The 26,552-nt window shown below is 42.6% G+C and overlaps 2 protein-coding genes across 3 annotated transcripts in view; one reads left to right on the top strand and one right to left on the bottom strand.

The window, feature by feature from the left end:
- Window positions 1-14: 14 nt before the first annotated feature.
- Window positions 15-16,957, bottom strand: LOC119740048. Its single transcript, XM_038215249.1, has 11 exons — window positions 16,708-16,957; window positions 15,553-15,664; window positions 14,780-14,886; window positions 12,886-14,013; window positions 12,111-12,292; window positions 10,929-11,040; window positions 10,271-10,406; window positions 9,103-9,306; window positions 8,747-8,840; window positions 1,661-1,773; window positions 15-955 (listed from the first exon to the last, which is right to left on the bottom strand). The coding sequence occupies exons 1-11, from the start codon at window positions 16,795-16,797 to the stop codon at window positions 144-146; spliced, it is 3,090 nt and encodes a 1,029-aa protein (XP_038071177.1). The 5' UTR covers window positions 16,798-16,957; the 3' UTR covers window positions 15-143.
- Window positions 16,958-17,028: 71 nt separating this feature from the next.
- LOC119739739 (rho-related BTB domain-containing protein 2-like) overlaps window positions 17,029-26,552 on the top strand; it is a 46,797-nt gene continuing 37,273 nt past the window's right edge. Inside the window, exons 1-2 of one of the 2 annotated variants that reach the window (XM_038214780.1) lie at window positions 17,029-17,105; window positions 25,547-25,742. The gene's annotated coding sequence lies outside the window, so the exon portion shown is untranslated. Of the gene's footprint in view, window positions 17,227-25,546; window positions 25,743-26,552 lie in introns of both variants that reach the window. The other variant, XM_038214779.1, reaches the window with a different exon arrangement.

Genomic DNA, 26,552 nt, shown 5'->3' with positions numbered 1-26,552 from the left:
TCATATGGAGGTGTCTGCGTGTAGTCATTCTTCCCAAAAATAAATTTGGGTAGGGGCTGTCAAAATAGGGTAGGTAGGGTAACCAGAAGCACAACTATTAGTTTGTTTGGCCGAAACACTTGTCTCAGCATGATTGACTGATTTCAAACTTTAGAGTTCTTTCCAAACGTCCGGGGACCGTCACTGAATAAAACACTTTCCACTCTGCGAACACACCTGGAGATGAATTTCCGCTTTGTGTCCGTCTCCCACATCTGACTGCACAAGTCCAAGAGCCAGGCCATGGACCTGTGAAAGTAATCCAGCTGGTGTTCCGGTTTCATGAAATAAACGGACTGGGAACACGTTGGGTAAGTCACATAGGGTGTGTTCTGGCTGCCTAGGCCTGTTTCTCTGAGAAGCTCACTGGTTTCACTACACCTGTCTTCCCCGGAGGGCACGATCAATCCATCTTCACTGTCCTCTGTAGTTGTGTCACCGTTGTCACAGCTGTGCTTTCCGTTTTCACGAGCACTTTCTTTGCCTGTTCTTGAACTCTCTGAGGAACTTTTTACTTTTGTGCTCTCTGATTTTTTCGCCCGAGGCTCAGTGGAGTCTCTGCTCCGTGACCGAAACTCCTCCGTGGCCTGGTCTAGCGCCTTGAAGACGTCTGTCGGCGGGATGATGTGCTGCTCGCAAAGCTCCCGCAGATTAGTCAGATGCTTCAGGGTGTGGCTCGAGAAGTCCTCGTGGAGCAGGTAGTCCCGTGAAACCCACTTCAAGCCGGTGGCCGGTTTGGGGTGATCCTCATCATTTCCTGAAGGGGAACTGCAGTCAAGATGGTCCGATTGGGCCGACTTTGGTGTCGGTCGGGCAGTAGCAAAGCTGCTAGGAGCTGGGCAAGCCTGAGGCGAGGAGTTGGATTCCTTGTTGAGGGAAAGGAATGGGCGCTGATATTCCTTCAACTTTTCTTGACCTGGTAAATATATAGAAAGATTCACATTACAACATAAACAAATTATGAGCGAACTGTGGAAAGTAATTAAAGCTACAGTCCATCATTTGTAATTTGTGCATTTTGTTCGTTTGAAGCAACAAAAGAGTTCAAAATCTAATGAAGGATACTGAGCAACTAACCTGATGAAGTTTCAGCTAAGCTTCAGCTGTACATTCCGAGAAAAACAGCATTCTAAGATCTCAATTTCAAATCCAAAGTTACTGAATCATGTTTTGAATTGTTTTGAATTGCAGCTATACGCGACGTCGCGCACTGATCCGACAAATTATAACAACCGCGCGCGCGTGTGCGTCGTTCCAATACTTGTGCGCGCTGCGCTGAATAACAAAACGAACTACTAATTTAAATTTTCCTACGGTGCTTCTTAAGAATCACCGTTGGAAATGCCTTCTTTCGTTGATTACTTCAAAATGACAGCTTCCCAGAAAGAATAATTTCACAGGGAGTTTAGTCCCCTTACTATCTTTCAACCAAGTTTGTTTTTCAACAATAATTACGCCAGTTACTTTTCGGATGGCTGCAAATGATGGACTATACCTTTAAGCTGAATATATCACAAGCATATTTTAATATGTGAATGTTATTCAAATCATACTCAAATCAAATCAAGATACACTTTATAGTCGGACAAAGTCGCATATAGTCTGATTTTTTTTTACTCACGTCCACGTCTATAGTTTGTCCAAATAAACAAGTGTTTGTAAATTGGTTCCACTTGGTAGAAGCTTTTGAAGTGCTGAACAAAGCCAGGCATGTTACGAACCTTGTTCAAATCACTGTGAAGGAAAGAGATGCCGGAATATAATCAGAGTTTAGTGTTGGATTGGGTTTGAAGACAATGTAGAATGGATGCAAGGGGTTAGCTAGAATGGAAGAGTTTTAGAAAAGGGATATTAATTCCAAATTTCAGCCCAGGAAACTTATTCTGGTTAAAATAAGAGCATTTTGAAAATTCACTTTCAAAATTGAACACTTTACTACACGGGAACAAAGAAATGTCTCTACAAGGATACAAAGTTTGGAAGGTGTGTGGGTGGGTTTGGCTTTGGGTTTGGGTTTGGCTTTGGGTTTGGGTTTGGCTTTGGGTTTGGCGGTTTGGCTTTGGTGGTTTGGCTTTGGCTTTGGGTTTGGCGCTTTGGCTTTGGGTTTGGCGGTTTGGCTTTGGGTTTGGCGGTTTGGCTTTGGGTTTGGGTTTGGCTTTGGGTTTGGGTTTGGGTTTGGCTTTGGGTTTGTCGGTTTGGCTTTGGTGGTTTGGCTTTGGCTTTGGGTTTGGCGCTTTGGGTTTGGCGGTTTGGCTTTGGGTTTGGGTTTGGCTTTGGGTTTGGGTTTGGCTTTGGGTTTGTCGGTTTGGCTTTGGTGGTTTGGCTTTGGCTTTGGGTTTGGCGCTTTGGCTTTGGGTTTGGCGGTTTGGCTTTGGGTTTGGCGGTTTGGCTTTGGGTTTGGCTTTGGGTTTGGGTTTGGCTTTGGGTTTGGCGGTTTGGCTTTGGGTTTGGCTTTGGGTTTGGCGCTTTGGCTTTGGGTTTGGCGGTTTGGCATTGGGTTTGGCTTTGGCTTTGGGTTTGGGTTTGGATGTGGGTGACCACAAATTCGTAGCCTTTCGTAGGGTTTGGCTTTGGGTTTGTCGGTTTGGCTTTGGTGGTTTGGCTTTGGCTTTGGGTTTGGCGCTTTGGCTTTGGGTTTGGCGGTTTGGCTTTGGGTTTGGCGGTTTGGCTTTGGGTTTGGCTTTGGGTTTGGGTTTGGCTTTGGGTTTGGCGGTTTGGCTTTGGCTTTGGGTTTGGCTTTGGGTTTGGCGCTTTGGCTTTGGGTTTGGCGGTTTGGCATTGGGTTTGGCTTTGGCTTTGGGTTTGGGTTTGGATGTGGGTGACCACAAATTCGTAGCCTTGTGGAGACTCACACACAATAGGGAACAAAACATTGTAAAGGTCTCCACAGGGCAATTTCTATAGATGAATAGGTCTCCACAAGGTTTTCACGAAATAGATATATGGGTTTTACTCAAAAACTAGGAATTTCCAAGGTGGGTTTATTTGTCGCAAATGGAAGAGTTTTAGAAAAGGGATATTAATTCCAAATTTCAGCCCAGGAAACTTATTCTGGTTATAAAATAAGAGCATTTTGAAATTTCACTTTCAAAATTGAACACTTTACTACACGGAAACAAAGAAATGTCTCCACAAGGATACAAATTTTGGAAGGTGTGTGGGTGGGTTTGGCTTTGGGTTTGGCGGTTTGGCTTTGGCTTTGGGTTTGGCGCTTTGGCTTTGGGTTTGGCGGTTTGGCTTTGGGTTTGGCTTTGGCTTTGGCTTTGGGTTTGGCGGTTTGGCTTTGGCTTTGGGTTTGGATGTGGGTGACCACAAATTCGTAGCCTTGTGGAGACTCACACACAATAGGGAACAAAACATTGTAAAGGTCTCCACAGGGCAATTTCTATAGATGAATAGGTCTCCACAAGGTTTTCACGAAATAGATATATGGGTTTTACTCAAAAACTAGGAATTTCCAAGGTGGGTTTATTTGTCGCAAATGGAAGAGTTTTAGAAAAGGGATATTAATTCCAAATTTCAGCCCAGGAAACTTATTCTGGTTAAAATAAGAGCATTTTGAAAATTCACTTTCAAAATTGAACACTTTACTACACGGAAACAAAGAAATGTCTCCACCAGGATACAAATTTTAGAAGGTGTGTGGGTGGGTTTGGCTTTGGCTTTGGCTTTGGGTTTTGCTTTGGGTTTGGGTTTGGCTTTGGCTTTGGGTTTGGCTTTGGGTTTGGGTTTGGCTTTGGGTTTGGCTTTGGCTTTGGGTTTGGCGGTTTGGCTTTGGGTTTGGCTGGGTTTGGTGGTTTGGCTTTGGCTTTGGCTTTGGGTTTGGCGGTTTGGGTTTGGCTTTGGGTTTGGCGGTTTGGCTTTGGGTTTGGCGGTTTGGGTTTGGCGGTTTGGGTTTGGCTTTGGGTTTGGGTTTGGCTTTGGGTTTGGCTTTGGCTTTGGGTTTGGCGGTTTGGGTTTGGCTTTGGCTTTGGCGGTTTGGCTTTGGCTTTGGCTTTGGGTTTGGGTTTGGCTTTGGGTTTGGCTTTGGGTTTGGCGGTTTGGCGGTTTGGCTTTGGCTTTGGCTTTGGCGGTTTGGGTTTGGCGGTTTGGCTTTGGGTTTGGCTTTGGCGGTTTGGGTTTGGCTTTGGCTTTGGCTTTGGGTTTGGCTGTGGCTTTGGGTTTGGCTGTGGCTGTTTTACTCAAAAAAATAGGAATTTCCAAGGTGGGTTTATTTGTCGCAAAAGGAAGAGTTTTAGAAAAGGGATATTAATTCCAAATTTCAGCCCAGGAAACTTATTCTGGTTAAAATAAGAGCATTTTGAAAATTCACTTTCAAAATTGAACACTTTACTACACGGAAACAAAGAAATGTCTCCACAAGGATACAAATTTTGGAAGGTGTGTGGGTGGGTTTGGCTTTGGGTTTGGGTTTGGGTTTGGCTTTGGGTTTGGGTTTGGGTTTGGCTTTGGGTTTGGGTTTGGGTTTGGGTTTGGCTTTGGCTTTGGGTTTGGCTTTGGGTTTGGCTTTGGGTTTGGGTTTGGCTTTTGGCTTTGGCTTTGGCTTTGGCTTTGGCTTTGGGTTTGGCTTTGGCGGTTTGGCTTTGGCTTTGGCTTTGGGTTTGGCTTTGGCGGTTTGGCTTTGGCTTTGGGTTTGGCGGTTTGGCGGTTTGGGTTTGGCTTTGGCGGTTTGGCTTTGGCTTTGGCCAAGTTCGGGCAAGGACCATTAGTCGACTAGTGGTTGATTTGTGACGAACGTCTCTAGTCAAACGCTGGTCAAAATGTCATCGCAAAAATTCTGGATCCTGGCTCTCTGCTAGCGGCTATTGGTTACCAAGCGAAGCAACCAACCCCAGTAGGCTGGTTCCAAATAGTCGACTAGCGTAGTCAACCATCGTCGACTAGACAGAGTTCGGGCAAACGTTAGTTAACCATTGGTCAACTATAGTCCTTGCGCGAACTTGGCCATTGGCTTTGGCTTTGGGTTTGGCTTTGGCTTTGGCTGTGGCTGTGGCTTTGGGTTTGGCTGTGGCTGTTTTACTCAAAAACTAGGAATTTCCAAGGTGGGTTTGGGTTTGGCGGTTTGGGTTTGGCTTTGGGTTTGGGTTTGGCTTTGGGTTTGGCTTTGGCTTTGGGTTTGGCGGTTTGGGTTTGGCTTTGGCTTTGGCGGTTTGGCTTTGGCTTTGGCTTTGGGTTTGGGTTTGGCTTTGGGTTTGGCTTTGGGTTTGGCGGTTTGGCGGTTTGGCTTTGGCTTTGGCTTTGGCGGTTTGGGTTTGGCGGTTTGGCTTTGGGTTTGGCTTTGGCGGTTTGGGTTTGGCTTTGGCTTTGGCTTTGGGTTTGGCTGTGGCTTTGGGTTTGGCTGTGGCTGTTTTACTCAAAAAAATAGGAATTTCCAAGGTGGGTTTATTTGTCGCAAAAGGAAGAGTTTTAGAAAAGGGATATTAATTCCAAATTTCAGCCCAGGAAACTTATTCTGGTTAAAATAAGAGCATTTTGAAAATTCACTTTCAAAATTGAACACTTTACTACACGGAAACAAAGAAATGTCTCCACAAGGATACAAATTTTGGAAGGTGTGTGGGTGGGTTTGGCTTTGGGTTTGGGTTTGGGTTTGGCTTTGGGTTTGGGTTTGGGTTTGGCTTTGGGTTTGGGTTTGGGTTTGGGTTTGGCTTTGGCTTTGGGTTTGGCTTTGGGTTTGGCTTTGGGTTTGGGTTTGGCTTTTGGCTTTGGCTTTGGCTTTGGCTTTGGCTTTGGGTTTGGCTTTGGCGGTTTGGCTTTGGCTTTGGCTTTGGGTTTGGCTTTGGCGGTTTGGCTTTGGCTTTGGGTTTGGCGGTTTGGCGGTTTGGGTTTGGCTTTGGCGGTTTGGCTTTGGCTTTGGCCAAGTTCGGGCAAGGACCATTAGTCGACTAGTGGTTGATTTGTGACGAACGTCTCTAGTCAAACGCTGGTCAAAATGTCATCGCAAAAATTCTGGATCCTGGCTCTCTGCTAGCGGCTATTGGTTACCAAGCGAAGCAACCAACCCCAGTAGGCTGGTTCCAAATAGTCGACTAGCGTAGTCAACCATCGTCGACTAGACAGAGTTCGGGCAAACGTTAGTTAACCATTGGTCAACTATAGTCCTTGCGCGAACTTGGCCATTGGCTTTGGCTTTGGGTTTGGCTTTGGCTTTGGCTGTGGCTGTGGCTTTGGGTTTGGCTGTGGCTGTTTTACTCAAAAACTAGGAATTTCCAAGGTGGGTTTATTTGTCGCAAATGGAAGAGTTTTAGAAAAGGGATATTAATTCCAAATTTCAGTCCAGGAAACTTATTCTGGTTAAAATAAGAGCATTTTGAAAATTCACTTTCAAAATTGAACACTTTACTACACGGAAACAAAGAAATGTCTCCACAAGGATACAAATTTTGGAAGGTGTGTTGGTGGGTTTGGCTTTGGGTTTGGCTTTGGGTTTGGGTTTGGGTTTGGCTTTGGGTTTGGCTTTGGTGGTTTGGCTTTGGCTTTGGGTTTTGCGGTTTGGCTTTGGCTTTGGGTTTGGCTTTGGGTTTGGTGGTTTGGTTTGGTGGTTTGGCTTTGGCTTTGGCTTTGGGTTTGGCTTTGGCGGTTTGGCTTTGGCTTTGGCGGTTTGGCTTTGGCTTTGGCGGTTTGGCTTTGGCTTTGGGTTTGGTGGTTTGGCTTTGGCTTTGGCTTTGGCTTTGGCTTTGGCTTTGGCTTTGGCGGTTTGGCGGTTTGGCTTTGGCGGTTTGGCTTTGGCTTTGGCGGTTTGGCTTTGGCTTTGGCTTTGGCGGTTTGGCTTTGGCGGTTTGGCTTTGGCTTTGGGTTTGGCGGTTTGGCTTTGGCGGTTTGGCGGTTTGGCTTTGGCGGTTTGGCTTTGGCTTTGGCGGTTTGGCTTGGCGGTTTGGCTTTGGCTTTGGCGGTTTGGCTTTGGCTTTGGCGGTTTGGCTTCGGCGGTTTGGCGGTTTGGCGGTTTGGCGGTTTGGCGGTTTGGCTTTGGCGGTTTGGCGGTTTGGCTTTGGCGGTTTGGCTTTGGCTTTGGCTTTGGCGGTTTGACTTTGGCGGTGGCGGTTTGGCTTTGGCGGTTTGGCGGTTTGGCTTTGGCTTTGGGTTTGGCGGTTTGGCTTTGGCGGTTTGGCTTTGGCTTTGGCTTTGGCGGTTTGACTTTGGCGGTGGCGGTTTGGCTTTGGCGGTTTGGCGGTTTGGCTTTGGCTTTGGGTTTGGCGGTTTGGCTTTGGCGGTTTGGCTTTGGCTTTGGCTTTGGCGGTTTGGCTTTGGCTTTGGCGGTTTGGCGGTTTGGCTTTGGCTTTGGCGGTTTGGCTTGGCGGTTTGGCTTTGGCTTTGGCGGTTTGGCTTTGGCTTTGGCGGTTTGGCTTCGGCGGTTTGGCGGTTTGGCGGTTTGGCGGTTTGGCGGTTTGGCGGTTTGGCGGTTTGGCGGTTTGGCTTTGGCGGTTTGGCGGTTTGGCGGTTTGGCTTTGGCTTTGGCGGTTTGACTTTGGCGGTGGCGGTTTGGCTTTGGCGGTTTGGCGGTTTGGCTTTGGCTTTGGGTTTGGCGGTTTGGCTTTGGCGGTTTGGCTTTGGCTTTGGCTTTGGCGGTTTGGCTTTGGCTTTGGCGGTTTGGCGGTTTGGCTTTGGCGGTTTGGCTTCGGCGGTTTGGCGGTTTGGCGGTTTGGCTTTGGCTTTGGCGGTTTGGCTTTGGCTTTGGGTTTGGCTTTGGGTTTGGTGGTTTGGCTTTGGCTTTGGCTTTGGCGGTTTGGCTTTGGCGGTTTGGCTTTGGCGGTTTGGCTTTGGCGGTTTGGCAGTTTGGCTTTGGCTTTGGGTTTGGCGGTTTGGCTTTGGCGGTTTGGCTTTGGCTTTGGCTTTGGCGGTTTGGCTTTGGCGGTTTGGCTTTGGCGGTTTGGCTTTGGCGGTTTGGCTTTGGCGGTTTGGCGGTTTGGCTTTGGCGGTTTGTCTTTGGCGGTTTGGCTTTAGCGGTTTGGCTTTGGCGGTTTGGCTTTGGCTTTGGCGGTTTGGCTTTGGCTTTGGCCAAGTTCGGGCAAGGACCATTAGTCGACTAGTGGTTGATTTGTGACGAACGTCTCTAGTCAAACGCTGGTCAAAATGTCATCGCAAAACTTCTGGATCCTGGCTCTCTGCTAGCGGCTATTGGTTACCAAGCGAAGCAACCAACCCCAGTATGCTGGTTCCAAATAGTCGACTAGCGTAGTCAACCATCGTCGACTAGACAGAGTTCGGGTAAACGTTAGTTAACCATTGGTCAACTATAGTCCTTGCGCGAACTTGGCCATTGGCTTTGGCTTTGGCTTTGGCTGTGGCTGTGGCTTTGGGTTTGGCTTTGGCTTTGGGTTTGGCTGTGGCTTTGGTTGTGGCTTTGGGTTTGGGTTTGGCTTTGGCTTTGGGTTTGGCTTTGGCTTTGGGTTTGGCTTTGGCTTTGGCTTTGGGTTGGGTTCAATTGGTTTGGGTTGGGTTCTATCGCGTTGGGTTCTATTGCATTAGGTTGGCTGGGTTGAGTTGGATTGGGTTCGATTAGGTTTGACTGGGTTGGGTTTGGCTGGGTTGGGTTTGGCTGGATTGGGCTGTGTTGGATTGGTTGGGTTAAATTGATCTTGGTTGGGATAACTTTCTCTGTCTTACGGGAGGAGTTCGAGAATGTAATGCATTGCGATTATTTTGTAAGAGGAGAACCCTTGTGGAAATCGGAAAACACAACACTCAGATCACAGAATGTTTATATTACCGTGCATCGTGAACAGATCCCTCTCGGCTTAGCTTCTGTTGAAGTCGTAATTTCTGCGCCTCTACCCAAACATCCCAGTTGAACAAGTGGACTTCTACAAACACAACAAGGATATTACAAATATTTGTTGTTGACATCAAGCTTTCAAAAATAAATTCTTACTCTGGTGGGACTTGAGCCAACCAGCTAAAGAAAGGAAAAGGAAAACATTTACACCGCTTACCCAATTGGCTTGCCAGGATTGGCTTAGTAGATATAGTTAGCAGCAACGACAACCATGAATGACATTTGTTAAAACTGCCTGGTCCTATTGGGTGACATCAAACCTCCTGGCAGAGCAGGGACTGAATGCTCACCTGCAGGTAACAAGGACTGTAACTGCTTGGTTTGGCAGGAAACCATGTGTTCGTTGTCGTCATCCAGGCCAAACAGAAACTTGAGGGCAACAACGACGTAAGCTAGAGCTTGGCATTCTGGACTTATGGGGTTGCTCAATGGATCCTCAAGCTTTGATGGAGGGGCCTGGAGACTTAAACGATGGGTGTACTGGCACAACTCCTCTGCAAAAAAAAAAGAGATATCGGGGAAATAAGGCCAATGTATTATCCTTATTTTAGTACTGTAGGTATGTGAAATATTTGATGGAATAGTGTCTTTGATGATAGAAGCGTGAAAATGGCGGCCATTTTTTGTCGCAGGCAAATTTGAGATAGCCCTATAGCCAAAAATCGTAACAGAGGTATGTCTAAAACAGCATGCCAAATTTCATGCTTCTATCATCAAAGGCACAATTTATTCACATATCTGCTGTACTTTTTAACATTTATTCTCTTTTTAATTAAAATATCTGTCCATTTCATTATTTTTTTGGACCATAAAGCCCCGTGATCAGATTGGCCTTAGCTGGGTTGATTTTGCCAAATTCCGCGTAACTTATGATCTATAGTCAGGTTGGCGCAGTGGTTACTTTTCTCGCCTTCCACAGCTGTGGCCTGGGTTAGATTCCTCCCCGGACCACATGTGGATCGGATTTTCAGTCCCTACCTGATTCCATGGGTTTCCCTCAGAATATTTCAAAATTTGCTGTATTTTAAATTTGTTGCAAAATTTTGTAATAAAAAGTTTGAAGTCGGCAATTTGGCCTAAAAAAATCCAGGTAGGTCGGATGGCCGTGAATACAATTTTCATTTTTAGGCCTCATAGATTCTCTTAAGGATTCTCCTAAGTACGTTGTATGTGTGAGGAATCACAAGCGTATTTTTTTGTAACAATGATTATTTCATGTACTTATTTTGTGGTCAATAAATAGTTATCAGAATTTCATCAGGGAGTCCTCAGAGTTTCTCTCCCAAAACTTTGAACATCCCTCGACAAACTGACAGGCGATATAGGCCTGTCCAGTGCATCTCACTCAACATAATTCACATTGGGTAAATTTAGAAAACAATGGGAGCTTCAGGTACTATCTTTACATTTTAAAACTTGTTCGACTTATGTGGGGGTTTTGGGAAGAAAACAGCTTACTTGGTAGATTGAGAGTGTGGATCGCTCTTGCTAGGAGGAAGCCCATCTCTGTCAGGCTCAGGGGTTGCGGGATCAGGTCCAACTCGGCCGACAATTGCTTCAGGAGGCCGAACACATGGTTGACATCGGGCAGGTACTGAGAGTCGGTAAGGAAAAAAAAGATAATCATTACATTTTACTATGTCTGATTTCTCTTCACCATGCAGAAATGGAATGAGGCATAAGAGCTGTCGGAGTCCCTGTAAAATTACCAAGTACTTGGATCATTTGTATTTATCTGAAGAGGAATCTTCCCAAATTAGTATCAAAAAGTTTACTTGGATTAAAGATCGTACTGGTACTAAACACCCCGTGAAATTATTCTGTCTGGCTTGCTGTTATTAAGAAGAACTCAAGAAATGTAGGTGATTTCCAACGATCAGTCAATTGACAATTTTTGGAAATAAAGAGTGCTGTTGACGAAATTGTGTTTCGTGATAAACAGTTTGTGCATTTTTTTTTCACTGTTTTCTCAAAAAGTGTAATATCCACTGAGCTGAAAGTTCAACAGGTTAGGTTTTGAACACTCTTCTTTAGGTGTTATTATTGGAAACGAACAAAATGCATGGTAAGCAAATGATCCTATATACGAGACAGGCTCCTTAGCTGTGTGACTTACCACAACGGGGTTGCAGAACCTTGCGATCTCCGCCTTGCCCATACCCTTTGAGATGTGCTCTGGAAGGACATCCGCTGTTGACCTCAGAGGGAGATGACCTTGGCGGACCCACCTGATTGGACAGATTTATCAATGGATTTGACAATGTATTTATTTTAAAAACAAGTCAATGTATTGATTAATCAAGTGATTAATCAGTTAATAAATTGATTAATCTATGTATTGCTTTATCATTTATATCATCACTGACCAATCAATAAATCAATCAATTCCAGATTGCTACCTTTCACAGGGAACCAATTTGAGTCACAAACAGTATATCAAGTATTTTTTTAAATAAATGTGTAGAGAATTTTAGGAACATGGGCAGTGGTGCTGTTTATTAACAATATTTATAACATTTTCTGTTTTAGCCTCTGAAGAAGAACTTGCTAAGTTCGCAACGTCAGGCCACATTAATTTTTAGATTTAATATTTATAACAGATACTTATATAGCGCTTTCAACTAAGATTAAAGTGTTTTACATTATTAGTACCCCCAATCATCGGACCAATATGAAGCGTTCCAAAGACAATGTCAGCTCGATGAGAAGTGTACAGCTCAATGCAGCCATTTCGGCGCAAAGCAGCTAAAATCTACCACAATAACCATCTCTGCCCTCACAGGTACCCATTTACTCCTTGGTGGGGAGAAGCAATGAGTGACAAAGTGCCTTGCTCAAGGGCACACGCACCATGACCCAGGCTGGACTTGAAACCACAACCTGCAGAATTACCCCCGGACTATGAATTTGATGCTCCAGTTTACAAGGGCACAGCACTTAAATTCAAACTTAATGTACTCTAACGCCCTTTTGCTAGGAACCATCCTCAATCCTCCAAATTCCTCCAAAAGTTTGTACTTATGTTCAAATGAAAGATACCCACTGTCCCAATCCTTCAAAATCCTCCAACAGCCCTGCCTCTCAAAATGCATTCATCCTCAATCCTCCAAAATCCTCCTCTTCTTCAAACACCATTCAGCCTCAATCCTCTAAAATCCTCCAAAATTTGTTGTATTCAGTCTCAATCCTCCGAAATCCTTCAAAACCGAACAGAGGACTTTTGGAGGAATTGAGGAAGGTTACAGTTAAATTAAAGTCCTTCCTACCCGAACAAGCACGTATATGCCCCTCTGTTTACCTAAGCAAGTCAGAGAGCAGAACGTGCTCCTTCAGTGCTTGCAGTCCGATGTACATGAAGCACACGCTGTCCCAGCTGCTCAGTAACACCTTCTTGCCCTCGGATCTCGGGGCTATCTTGGGAATCTTGAGACGACTCAACCACTCATCTTTGCAGACTGAATTCCCCTTGCGCTTGCCTACGGGTCAAAGGTCAAACCAAAAAAAGAAAGAAGCAGAAGTTGATTCTTAATTAAGCTATGTCACCTCAGACTCAAATTGGCTGTGTCCTTATGGGCTCCTTGCACCGGGGAGAGTTAGGGGAGACTACTGGGAGAGACATTCGAATGGAATGCCGACGATGCCTGACGCTCGCGCAAAGACGCAATAGATGACGCCGTTCAGATTAGTCGTGCATACTTCAAGCCATACGCACGTGAGCCAGAGAACACACATGGTGTGTTCCATCCACTGGGCACTCGAAAGCGGTCAAAAAGCGCCCTCTCTTGTTCACGCATGGAGCCCATAGCTGCGAGGAAGAATGAATCTTCTTATTTCCAAAACGTGATAAACGCCATTTTGTTACCTTTTAGAATACCGCCCTCTCCTGACTGCCCAAAGTCAGTTTCGACTGCTGTCATATAGTTTAACACAATTTACGAATACAATAAAGAGAACAATGAAATTTAGAAACCGCTGCTATCCTGTTTTTATTCTTTAAAGAGTCATAACCGCGCAAGTGTTTCACTTACTTCAAATGGATATATCGCGCTTTGGAAATAAACACTTCATATTCATTTCTCACGTTTAGTGCGAGGCAGCGTTTTGGCTGCATCTTTCTCCCACTCCTCATTGCTGTCCACTTCATCCTCAAGATTGGTGCTTGCTTCATCCTCAAGATTGGTGCTTGCTTCATCCTCAAGATTTGTGTTTGCTTCATCCTCAAGATTGGTGTTTTCTTCATCCTCAAGATTGGTGCTTGCTTCATCCTCAAGATTGGTGCTTGCTTCATCCTCAAGATTTGTGTTTGCTTCATCCTCAAGATTTGTGTTTTCTTCATCCTCAAGATTGGTGCTTGCTTCATCCTCAAGATTGGTGCTTGCTTCATCCTCAAGATTTGTGTTTGCTTCATCCTCAAGATTGGTGTTTTCTTCATCCTCAAGATTGGTGTTTGCTTCATCCTCAAGATTGGTGCTTGCTTCATCCTCAAGATTTGTGTTTGCTTCATCCTCAAGATTTGTGTTTTCTTCATCCTCAAGATTGGTGTTTGCTTCATCCTCAAGATTGGTGCTTGCTTCATCCTCAAGATTGGTGTTTGCTTCATCCTCAAGATTGGTGTTTGCTTCATCCTCAAGATTGGTGTTTGCTTCATCCTCAAGATTGGTGTTTGCTCCATCCTCAAGATTTGTGTTTGCTTCATCCTCAAGATTGGTGTTTGCTTCATCCTCAAGATTGGTGTTTGCTTCATCCTCAAGATTGGTGTTTGCTTCATCCTCAAGATTGGTGTTTGCTTCGTCCTCAAGATTTGTGTTCGCTTCATCCTCAAGATTGGTGTTTGCTCCATCCTCAAGATTTGTGTTTGCTTCATCCTCAAGATTGGTGTTTGCTTCATCCTCAAGATTTGTCTTTTCTTCATCCTCAAGATTTGTGTTTGCTTCATCCTCAAGATTGCTGTCCGCTTCATCCTCAAGATTGGTGCTTGCTTCATCCTCAAGATTGGTGTTTGCTTCATCCTCAAGATTTGTGTTTGCTTCATCCTCAAGATTTGTCTTTTCTTCATCCTCAAGATTTGTGTTTGCTTCATCCTCACAATTTGTGTTTGCTTCATCCTGAAGATTTGTGTTTGCGTCATCTGCTTTGGGTGTCTCACAGAACGCTGCGCCCGACTTGCTCAAGAAACGGAACCAGAGCTGCATCACAATCTCCTGAAGAAAAAAGTATAATGGAAACTTGTAAAAGGAGCCAAGATTTTCTTGAAAAATGGCTGTGAAGAAAATTTGACCTTTGCCAAAATAAAATAATATCACCACAGGATCCACGCTCTTTCTTTTTTTGGGCCATCATGTAAACTTTTTTTTTTTTTTTCAAATTAAAAAAAAGAAAGAAATTTGACTTTGTATCCCCAACTCTCTCTTTGGCACCGTTTTTTTTTTTTTGGGGGGGGGGGGAGTACATGTGCACAGAGTTTATAATCAGTCTGTTGCCTATAGAGTAATAAAATCCATCACCACAGCTTCAAAAACTGGTGACCGGTTGTCAAACTGGGTGAGAACACAGGTTGTTCTAGTACCCCCTCGACTTACGTTCGCAAGGTAATTCGAACGGCCCGACATGCAGCACACGACGCGCACCTAGCCATTCGGATTGGGGCCGTATTTGAACTAGGCCATAAATACAGGTTCCAATTTGGGATACGATCAGATGCAGGATCGGGGCAATGGGGCATGAGCATTGCAAAATGTACAGTCGTACTTTTAGTGAATCCTGCGTGCACACTTCATTATCAAGATCAAACAGTTTTCGATTTTGGAAGAATTTGAGTAGGGGCAAGTACAAATTAAACATTCCATGGCTTGATCTGGTCGGGGGACTGTGTTTTGAGGGGCTTTAACGCAAGTCGCGGGGTCGATGGATGAAGGGTCGTGGGTCGTAGGGGTTCAGGGGGTTCAGAACAACTCTGAGAGCACTCACATCTAGTCTGGAGGGGAATCCCAACGCGAGCAGAGCCTGGACCTGAGCCTTCAAGATGGCCTGATACAGCTCACATGACCACCAAGAACGCTCCTCAGGCTCTCCATCTAATACAAGGAGATACCAAAACGCAGAAGGAAAACATGGCATTAGGCCCCATAAATTCAAGGTTAAATCTCCTTTAAGAATTGATTTTATTCTTCAAACTTGGTTGGTGAAATACGGAGGACCTGTTCTTCTCCCAATGAAAATTTTGGACAATTTTGCTGGCTAAAAAGTGAGCAAAGTTGGTCTGATTTTGTTTTGCATGTTTTTCAGCATGCAAGGTACTAGGTCCCTGCCTGGAATTAACCCTAACCCCCTAGGCCCCCTGGCTAGGATGCATCCTCAATCCTGCAAAATCCTCCAATTGCCACTAAGAAAAAAAATTGGATTCAGCCTCAATACTCCAAAATCATACGTTATTTCTTGAATTCCGTCTGTGGAGGGTGACCACTGCCTCAATCCTCCAAAATCCTCTGCCAATTGCTATGGTTTGACACAGTGCGGATGGCGTTTAGAAGCAGTGCAGATGAAATACAAGAAAAACACAGGGCTGATTTATGCATGGCTAAACATAACCAATGCAGGATATGGCCTACTGGCTTGATGTAATGCATCCTCCACCAAAAAAGCGATACATCTTTGCCATTCATCCTCAATCCTCTAAAATCATCCAAAACGGGCGGGAGGATTTTGGAGAATTGAGGAGGGTTAGGGTTAAGGATGCAAACCTGTTTTGTCTTCAGTCACTTTCTTTTTGACGCTCGTTTTGTAGTACTTGGTGAAATGAGAGAATCCCTGTAAGCCACTGTAGTCTCTGTCCTCCTCAATCACATGCATGACCTGCAGACAAAGAAGAAATTGCAACCCATAAAATACACTGTGTACACTTCACACAAACTTCTATGCCAATTAAAAATAGTGCGAGCACTAATAGTGTGGACAGTACTACGAGTAGTAGCTCCCGACCAGGGCCTTGAGTGCAGAAAAACATGCAACCAAAATCAGGCCATCTTTATTCACTCTTTAGCTGACATAATTCTCGAAAATGTTCGTGACGAAAAGATAAGGTATTTGCCTAGTATTTCACCGGCCAAGCTTAAGGTCTCAATTCAATTTTAAAATAAGACTTTTCTTCAACATTCTGACTTTTGAAAAAGGGGGGACGGCACTTTTCTACCACTTTAAAGAGGGTGCGTTTGGTTCTAAAGCCTAAATTAGCTAGGCCTACAAAGCCTAAATGTGAAAATAAAAACTTGACAAAGTTCTACATTTTTGGGTACATGTTCCAAAAGTGTGGCCTATATTTACGGAGGTAGTCCAGTTAATTGGCCACATTTATGGGGCTTGTCTGTCTATGGAGTCAAGAAGAATTTCAAGTATTTTCTAACAAAATTGGAAATGTTTCTGAGACTCAATCATCATGTTGTCAGTCCCAGATTCGTGTCTTTTCATCAATTTTACTTACTGACCGCCATTGAGATAATGGTGATCGGGTAGTGTAGGGCCCGGTTCCTTAGTATAAGGGCATGAAGGGAACAAAATCCACTTTCAAATTATTTGACCAACCATTAAACTAGTTGGCAACATTAAAAACATATAGGTATGTCATAGATAAAGGGCAGGGGTTTTAATTTTTGAGGGAAATTTAGGGGGTAAAATGACGATGACAACGACAAAACGCAACACGAAAATAAAGATGAAAAAAAGTTGCGTAAAGGATGCAACGTTCTTTTCACTTGTTGTACACACACGTGGGTGGCCAAGGAAGGGCAAGGCCAAGGGGCACGAGCGACCGCACGGGGTTTAATCCAGTGACGGGCCACAGACTGGCATTCACAGCTGAGCTGGACTCACTCACTGAGTGGCTGGCTGAATTGAGTTACCTGCGACTGAGTGTCACATTCGTTGCAATAAAACAGGCCTCCGTGCTCATAAAAGTCGACCTCTTGCCGACAGTTTCCACAAGTAGGCATTCCTGCCCCGAAGTGTAGGTAGCTAGTTCCACGGCCTACTCTTGTCTGAAGAAATTAAAACAAAATAGGAAGAAAACGCATTTATTTACCATGCCATGTTTTACGATTTACAACGGCGCGCGCCTTTGGTAATTGTGTATAGCGCCCTCAACGTGTAGATGACAAAATATGATCTGGTTTCCAACCCACACCCGCCTAGTTCCTGTCTCGCTTCCAAGCGTGTTTAGCACATAAACAAAACAAGCACCTAGCTAGACGTCATACGGGTCATCACACTGCGACGCGATGACAGCTGTATGAGCGAGCAGGTACGTGGTTCAATGTTTATTTCAGAAAGTGACGAAATTATAGCTTTTGGTGGTGTGATGATGCTTTGAGTCTTTCATAACCCTTGTGGCTAAAACGAAGAAAAAAACCCTCTGTCAGAAGGTAAATGTTCTTTTGTTCTCAATCAGAAATTTTGATTTCGTTACAAACAAAGACAACACGATGACGATGAAGAATCTTCATGTTTTTGTAGCTTGGCCTTGAGTAACTCCAGCTGACATGCTCATATTCATTCATGAGCATGTCAGCTGGAGTTACTGAAGCGGAAAGATTTCCATATACGAAGTTCACTAATTTTCCTCTGTATTGACTAACAAGGGAGTAATTGCAGAATACCCTGCCACTCGGAAATACACCCCTAAAATCACTGGCTACGAAGTTGGAATCACTGCAAAAGAAACAATTCAAGTCCATTGCCAGCTACGCGGATACTGAGTGGGGGTCCATTATTTGAGAACGAAGCAACACAAAAGGAATGGGAGTTGCTGAAAAAATTCTAAGTCCAAACCAACTGCCCTGTTGGCGGCTACGAGGCTACGGAGTGGGAGTCCCTTGCTTGAATATGCTTGAGAACGAAGCAACACAAAAGGAATGGGAGTTGCTGAAAAAATTCAAAGTTCAAACCAACTGCCCTGTTGGTGGCTACGCGGTCACGAAGTGGGAGTGCAATGGAGCATGACGCATAGTACATTTAAGTAGCGCTGAGAATGTTTATTGAGGTCAATCAACCGTGACCTCGTAGCCGGCTACGAGGTGGATAGATCGAATGGCGGGGTATTCTGCAATTGTGCCCTAACAAGCCCCCAGATAGCAATATCATGTCATCAAAGTCAATTTGAGCAGTGAGAAAATACAAGCATTTTCTTAGAAAACACTTAGAATTTTTCAGTCCAATCTCATAGGGTTTGTACACAGGGTGTTGAGTGAACTTATATGGAAATCTTTCCACTGAAGCTAATGTTTTTGCACTTTGCAGATGTAACTTCAACATGTTCAAAGTGGTTGTGCACACAAGACTATGGAGAGACAAGAATATTTTCAAAGTATTTTTTAACAATATCGGAAATGTTCCCAGATTCATGTTTTCTCAATATTTTTGCGATGACTGACTTTCATTGAGATAATATATGATGAAAAAAAGTTGCGTCAGGATGCAATAATATTCTGATAGTCATGATAGTCCTTTTACCTTTACTTCTATTTTTACGAGTTCTGTTCAAAACTAGCTCGAGTAACTCCAGCTGACATGCTCCATATTCATTCACATGTAACGCTGGAGGCATAACCTGTTCGTTAGAATGTGGTAGCAAGAGACCCTAAAAAAATGGCCTCTCAAACATTGTTCATTTTCACCTCTAATATCCCACCCCAGAGTTCATTTACATACCTCATACATTCAGCAGTCATTTACGAAGCCTAATGATCGACTTGAAACAGACCCCCCCCAAAAAATGTGAAAAATCTTGACGATTTCAGTGGCTTGTCCGTAAAAAAACGCCAGTTCCAACGGCTGTCGTCCATTTTGTTTTGCTAATTATGTAAATGTATGCATCACGTGATGACATCAAAAAAAATCTGCGCGCGCGATGTATGTGGGTACCACACCGCTTTCAGAGGCCGCAAGTGAGTTCAATTTTCGTCTGGTGCGTTGTCGTGCAGAGCATTCTCGTTCATGTCAGATCAGTCGTAATTTGAGCAAGATGTGCCCAATAGTTTTTGAGTTAGACAAAAAAGTATTGAGGGGGGACTTTCTTTTTTTGGTTGAGTGTATTTCACAGTACAGTACACCTCAAGTTCGATGCCTTGGGATAGCTCAGACTCTATTGTACTGAGATTTTCAACAAAAGTCTTTTTGTAAATCCAGATCACTGTTTTGACCGTGTCGTTAACTGTTCAACCATGGTGCTGTGGTTGAAGTGTTGTTTTGTCCAATTTTACAGCCCCTCAAAAAGTCCTTTTAACAAGTGCAACACTGGCGTCTAGCCTTGTCTTTGTCAAAGGCCTACACTGACCTGACCTGAAAGTGAGGTCATGCATTGTACATGTCTACTCAGATTGACATCTATGGACAGTCTATGAATAATAGTGTTTGAACCTAACCAGTTGTGCTCTAGATTTACACTGTGAAAGAGTCCTTCCTGTCTGGAATGTGGCTTTATGGGCTGTAAAAGGCATTCACCATGAAATGAGAATAATTTGAAAGATACTTGAAAAGTGGAATATGGATACGCACACAACTACTGGTACAATGTATGAGATTTTTTTTAAAAAATTGTCACGACCGAAACATTGTTTTCACTGCCTGATTTTTTTTTGTTTTAAATTTCAGGAATTTTTTTTCTGAAATAATGATGTTGATTTTTGTCTTGTTTTCCTGTGTCATGTTTTGTTCATTTTATGAAGGCTTGAAAAGGCCATTGTTTCATTGTATTTAAACAAAAAAATTGTCATTTTTGGTAGACAGCTGAATTTTTTGATTTTTGTAATAAAATGGACATAACTTGTGAACATCTAGTAAGCATATTACGTGAAATTTTGACAGTTATAACCGGTACTTTATCCCAGGGTTGGCTGATTTAAATCACGTTGATTTAAAGCACTGATTTAAATTGCAATTTAGATCAAATGTTTTTTTAAATCACACTTTTTTTTATCACTGATTTAAATTACTTTTTTGTAAAAATCTTATTTTTGGCAAAATAGATTGATTGAGGGTCATTTTAAGTATTTAAATCAACCGATTCCACTTAATTACAAAGTGTAAGATGTTGTGAACACATTCAAACACCCCTGCTTCATCATCATCGACTCAACCTATGTAGATTTTGCGTAATTACCCAAAATCATTGTTTTGATTAAAGTCCAGGTCTGAGTTCAAGTTTTCTTCGATGTTTGAAGTTTAAAGACATCACACTCACTTTTGCTTTAATCATTCCTTGATCAGTTTACAGTAATATTGTGAATCAACTGTGCTGGCGTAGGCTTACATGTACCTGAACCATCTAAAGATGTATTAACGTCCAAATTGATAGACTTATTCCTAATGTTTCTCCATAAAAATGTATTTATTATGGTGCAAGGTCTGATTTCTGTTCTCCACCTTGTATGAAGGACCATCAATCAAACACTACAGTACATGTATTTAGTTACACAAGGATCAGTGCTGCCGGTTTTAAAACAAGAAGCATTTTTATGAAACAGACCTGTGTATGAAGAACTGTACTCTTATTTTTTTTTTATACCATGTACACGTACAATGTACCATAAATTATGTGTTTCATTCATATCCACACACAACGTATCTCAGCTGTATCAATCATGCCATGCACCTTTAAAGTGTCTTCAGTATTAATACCACTGAACCAGTGAGGTAGACTGCATGTAGATGAAATCAAGTTATTTTTTTTTAATCACTGATTCAATACAATTTTTCAAAAGCATTAATCAATTTATTGAGTTTTGTGGATGATGGAAAGGAACCTGTAAACTCCTTAGTGATGGGTGTAAGGGTGCATGGGAAGATTAAGACACATTTTTATACATATATATATCAATATTTTGAATGTAATTTTTTTTTTTTAATCTGATTTAAATTATTATAAGATGGAATTTTTGCGTCGGGGTGATATAAATCAAATTGGGTTTGCCAATTAAAAAATTTGATTTAAATTTAAAAAAATTGATTTAAATCAAATAAATCCGATTTTTTTTTTTATTAAAAAATATAAAAAAATTAAAAAATTACAAAAAAAAATAATACAAAAAACATCACTAACCCTGCCTTATCCCTATGTTATTTTTTACTAAATTAAGCAAACCACATATTTTTTTTTCTAAATATATTTTTCTCATTCTGCGTCACTTTCTTTTTGACTCACCATGTACATGTATTAAGTTGCCCATTTTTCAACACTAGTATTGTGTTCGACACTGGAAACTGAAATTGATAACCGTGGCCGTCATGTTTGACAGTGAAATAAATATAACATGTCGTTTGAATTCCACCACATTACCGTGACCTGACCTTTTCCTTGTTGTCCGTTTCCTGAAACATCATCGGCGGACAAATGGAGACATTCTTGCTCTGGGCATTTCAATTAGGTCCTTGCACCTGCAATTCACTCGGAAACTCAATCAAATAGTGGCTCGGTCATAGCAGACAAAGTTGGAATGAAATTTTGATTAGGGGAGCTTATTGTGGCAGGGTTCAGGAATGTAGTGAACTCTTCTTGCACTGTACTTGAGACGTCTATGTCGTCCTGTACTTAATTCATTTCTGGAGCAAATCTTAGCCCAAGACGTCAGTGATCAAGAGTGATAGTTGCAATGTTCTGTGATGATTTTTTGAGTCTGATTTTTTTCGTTCTGTCACTAACGTCTTGGTCATTTCGTAGCAATAGGATTGACAACCCACATACACATTTACGTTATGTGCCTAATGTGAACATTCCCTTGTTTTCGTGTTGTTAAAGAAAAACCAGAGAAAAAAATGCAGTTTTTTCGCACCGTGAAACACTCTTTCAACCCGAATTTTTGTGACTTTGAAAAAAGTGTTTGACAGAAAATTTGACAGAATGGATTTTTTTGGCAGATTTCTGGCAGAATTGTGCAAAAATGTTTATTTGAAAGAAAACCAGCAAATTTGAACAAAAAAGTGTACATTTGTTTAAAAAAGCTTCAATCCTTTCAAACAAACCCTTGCATAATGGGACAGGTTGGCTGGTCTAGGTGCTGACTCCGAGGTTCACTGGGAAACGGACTTCGTCATGGCCGGATCTGCATTTTTTCCCCAAATTTTTCCAATAATTTCACAACATCTTTATGTGACTAGATTGTTTATTATGTAATTTGAATCTTAATTAAGGCAGTACTACCAATCTGCATGTGATTTTAAGTGTTTATAGTGTATTTCAAGTAATTCTGGGGATTTTGGCAGATTTTTGATAAATCTGACAGATTTTTGATGTGCATTTAGCAGAATTTGGCTCTGACCTTACGGTCACCCTGCTATCTACCGGTACATACACAGAGGATCCTTCCTGTGCAAAGGCAATCCAAAATAAAAGCATTTTTTTTTTTTTTAATAAATTATAATCTGTGCTCTAATCCAGTAATCAGTGCACCAAAGGATGAAATTAATTTCTGTTGACAGCTCAATGGTACCGGTTTATCCTCAAGTGATATGAAAAATCGGAAGAAGACATTAAATTGATTAAAAAAAAAATACTTGCATACACATGTACTTGCAGTCCTAGCAGTAGCATTGTGTGTATTAATGCAAATGCTAACTATAAAAAATATGCACATTTTAAATGAAAAAAATATATATAAGCAAATGAGTGATACACAAAAATGGCAATACAAATGTACACGTACATTGTACTGGGTATGTAGGGTATCTGCGAATGTAATGGACGATTAACTTGTATATGGACATGTATGAGATTTTCTGACACTCGTTTGCAATCTCCTCAATCAACACAGAAAGAAATCCAGTGGACATGTACATGTACATGTACAGGAACAGTATACAATGTACATGTATATGTACACATGTACAATGTACAATGTACATGTATACAGGAATTACAGGGATATCTGGGGATGGTGTTTTTCCCCCAGAATGAAGAATACAGGATTCAGGGTGCAATCTACATCCTGTATGATTGAATTTGTCAGGCTTTGTTTGTTCGCGAGCCTCTTGAGGGAAAACAGTGGGCCAGGAAATATTCACCAGGGACGGGAGAATGTTGATTTTTCCGCCGACAAGGATAATGATGGATTTCTTGTCTGGAATCGTGCATAGGTGATTGATGTTAATAACCTTGTTGTGAGACCTCTCTCTCTCTCTCTCTCTCTCTCGGTCTTGCTCTTGCTCCCTGGAACACACCGATGACGCACGTGGCCTGGCCACTCCTTGTAATGCGATTCCGTCAATTCCGGTTGCTTTTATAATTCAATGTGCATGATGGGGTTGCTTGTTGATTGCGAACGAACGCCGGAGAGTACGTAAAGCAGTCTTGTCGACTTGATGAATAGAAATTCAAATGGAGGAGTATCGATACTGCGTTTAATTTCGGGGGGCTTTCGGAAGATGGGTCGTCTTGTCTTCAATTACGATCGGTGTTTGTCGGAAAGAGCTACTCCAGTGGTAATTGCTTCGTCAACAACCTCAGTAGCTGGTCGACCGGTTATTCAACATCACTGACGAGAGTGGTACATCACCTGCTGTCCAATTGACTTGAGTAATGAAGTATATGTTTGCGTCGACGTCTGTATGATGGCAATGAAATAGTTGAGTTGCGGTACCCACTGCTACATGTACATCAGATTTGAACCTGCCAACTGATCCTGCAAGTTCGTTGGTTGAGTGGTAAGATGTCTGCACTAGAAAGCAGGAGGTCATGGGTTCGAGTCCCACTCGAGACATTTTATCCAACTTTCACTCGGGAGGTAGCACACTGAGTATACAGTGTTTATACGTCGGTGAAGATCAAAAACCTAATATTGATTTACGTCACCCTGACGTAAAATTCCATCTTATGAATAATGAAATGGTTAGTACAGAAAAAGCATTCTAGTTTTCTCCAGAAAAATATCATCATTGTTCAATATAATCATCCTGTGTGTACATTGTAGGTGTGCCGATAGGCATGACTCTTAAATGGCCAATTCTATGGAATTATCGACCTCAGTGCCAAAACTTTTTTAAAAATCCAAATGCCACAAATGAAACATGTATGTCATTTTGAAGCTTATCTGTATTGTATTGAAATATAGATTATTTCTAACAATGTTCAACAGTTCAGCTGTGACTTTTAACTAAAAATATTAATAAGGACACCCCCCAAAAATCCATTTGTCGGGGTACGTCAGACAACATGGTGTTTTGAGCCGTTTCTACTACAGCAAAAATGCTGGATGAATTCTTTCTTTTAAAAATCATTGTAGTAACTAACTGACACGTTTTGTCAGAACTAAGATATTGTTTACTGAGATAAGATGTTGTGAGGGACGGCTTATTGTTTGTCTGACTTTGTCACCTTCACCAGTTTGTGACCTGTGAAAGTTGCAGAGCAGCTACAGTAGTAGTTCAACAGGTAAACACATGTCTGCAAATTGACCTTACCTAAGGGGAGGTCACTGGTTAAATGAAAACTCATGTTTGTTTTCCCACTCCCTGGGACTGTCGGGTTTGCAAAGGTGTACAGTGTACCCAAATGATAGATGGTGCTAGCTGTGAAAGTGAATGTACCACATAATTATGAGGTGTGTGGGGCTTTGTTTTGGTGATAGCCTTGAGTTCCAATAACTGTGTTAAAAAAGAGTGTGACTTTCTCTTGTAAACATGCGTTTGTCTATGGTGTAAATCGAGGACACACACGTGCAACATCATGGATGAATTGAGGACAGGAACCAAATCGAGGACTTCTTGGTTAGAAAACGTGTACAAAACAATGAGAGCTGTTGCAAAAAAGTTAGAGTATAGCAAAGGAAAAGGGAAGAGGAACAATAGAAAATCCTTGATTTACACCATAAACAAACGTGTGTGTACATGACTATGTATGCTATCACCCCTGTGTTTGCTTGAAACTCTCAAAAAATAATTGAAAGGTACAATGACCATCGTCAAATTCAAGAACGATTTCTTGGAGTCACATTTCACATTGTTGGGGGAGGGAAGCAGTTGACGGTATTCTCCAGATGTAACAATCATGAAGTGGATATGTCTTGAGAGTGTACGGACGTATTAGTCTGTGCCACTTTTTAACCTTTCCCACTTCACTCCAGTGCTCCAGAATGCAGATTCTGACAAGGTGTTGAGATGCTGTAACTGTCGGCAGACATTTCTTCCTCCTTCCCAAGAAAGTCTTTGCCTTTGTGAATATTTAAAACCACCTCTTCTTTAATCTCACTACCTCGATTTTGTGCCGGTGCGCCCGTCAAGTCAATACTGTGAAGGAGCTACGTTCGCAAGGGGCTGAACTTTTAACCAAAAGTCGGCTTCGTTTTCTCTCGAGTTGCCTGTCATCCCTCGAGCACCATTGTATTGCTGTGTCAGGAAATTGTCAAGTTTCATCACTTTCACGACCCGAAACCTGGGAGAAAAAAAAAAAGAGATGAATATTATATGAACAGAGACGGCTACATTTGACATTAAGTCCCTAAGGAGAGGGGATTTCTTGTAGCGTGATTCACTTCGTGGAGCAGGGGGAAGGGGGTAGGGGATCAAGTTTGATCATTCATGTCCGGATAGGTGGGGGAGGTGTGACTGTGAGGGCCCCCTGTTCCTTTGGCTCAATGCCAAGGTCGTCGCGTGTGACTCATACAGCGCTGACTGTTTTTGTTGATAAACACAGACATTTAACCTCGAATGACCTGATCTCTGAACTTTTTTGTTTGTTATTTTCTTTACTGGCAGGACATTTCTCTGGTCAGCAAAGCCGATTACATGTATACGTTGACATGTAGATGAGCTCCTGGGCTGCCGTCGGCTAGTGGATTGGAAGTGAATAAGTTCAAGAAGAGTGGAAGAAAAAGTTACGACCAGGATCGTTTCCAGAATCTGTGACAGAGTTGTTTCGGACAGTGTTCAGAGTCCTGTCCAGTTGTCATAGGTAAGTCACTGAGTTTAGCTCCCCAAACAGAGCTCTCTGGTATTTTGTTTTAAAGAGGAGAAACAAAAAACGGTCCATGTATAAAAGAAAGTTCTGCAGACTTTTCAGTATTTTTTAGTGTCAAGAAGAAGCACCAATTGAGATGAAATCTGCAAAGCCTCTCCTCATCAGCAAAAAAAGTTTAGCTGAATTATTTCTAAAAATGCTTACAAACCATAACATACATGTACAGGTTTTGAAAATTCCCTCTTTTGTTTTGTTTTGTTAATTCTGCTTGGATTTTCGGGATTGAATGAAAACGAAAGAAAACTGTAGCTCTGCTGTAGATATTATTTCATCAGCAAACGTGGCATACGGTACACGATGCATATGGGGTACAGGGAGTTAGTCTTAATTCTCAATAGTCTTAGTCATGTACCAGGGTTGGTTGATAAACATTCCATGACACAGGCCTTGTACTTGCCTGTCCCCATCACCCTAACCCTGGCATATCCTGTGCCTGGCAGAGACTGGACCGATTCTCCCCTCCCCCCCCCCCACCCCTCGGGATTCAAGCTAGAACCACAGCATGCACAGCTGACTGTCCGTGAGTGTTGGGAGGGTGAACCACAATTCACGGCTGGAGTAGGCCCATGTACTGCATGCAGTGTGTGTACTACATGTACTGTACATTAACGGTATAAAGGTACAGGTTTAGGGTGTCTCTAGTCAGTAGCGCTAGAAGCAGGTGTCTTGGCCAGGAGCTGACGGTTGATCTGCTCTGAACACAAACGTGGTGAGAATGTATCTTGCGTACTGTACTTTGACTTT

Source organism: Patiria miniata, unplaced genomic scaffold (assembly GCF_015706575.1).
Source record: "Patiria miniata isolate m_02_andy unplaced genomic scaffold, ASM1570657v1 HiC_scaffold_4, whole genome shotgun sequence".
Lineage (NCBI taxonomy): Eukaryota > Metazoa > Echinodermata > Asteroidea > Valvatida > Asterinidae > Patiria > Patiria miniata.
Note: the sequence above shows the minus strand (reverse complement) of the source record. Positions and strands in the feature narration are given on the sequence as shown.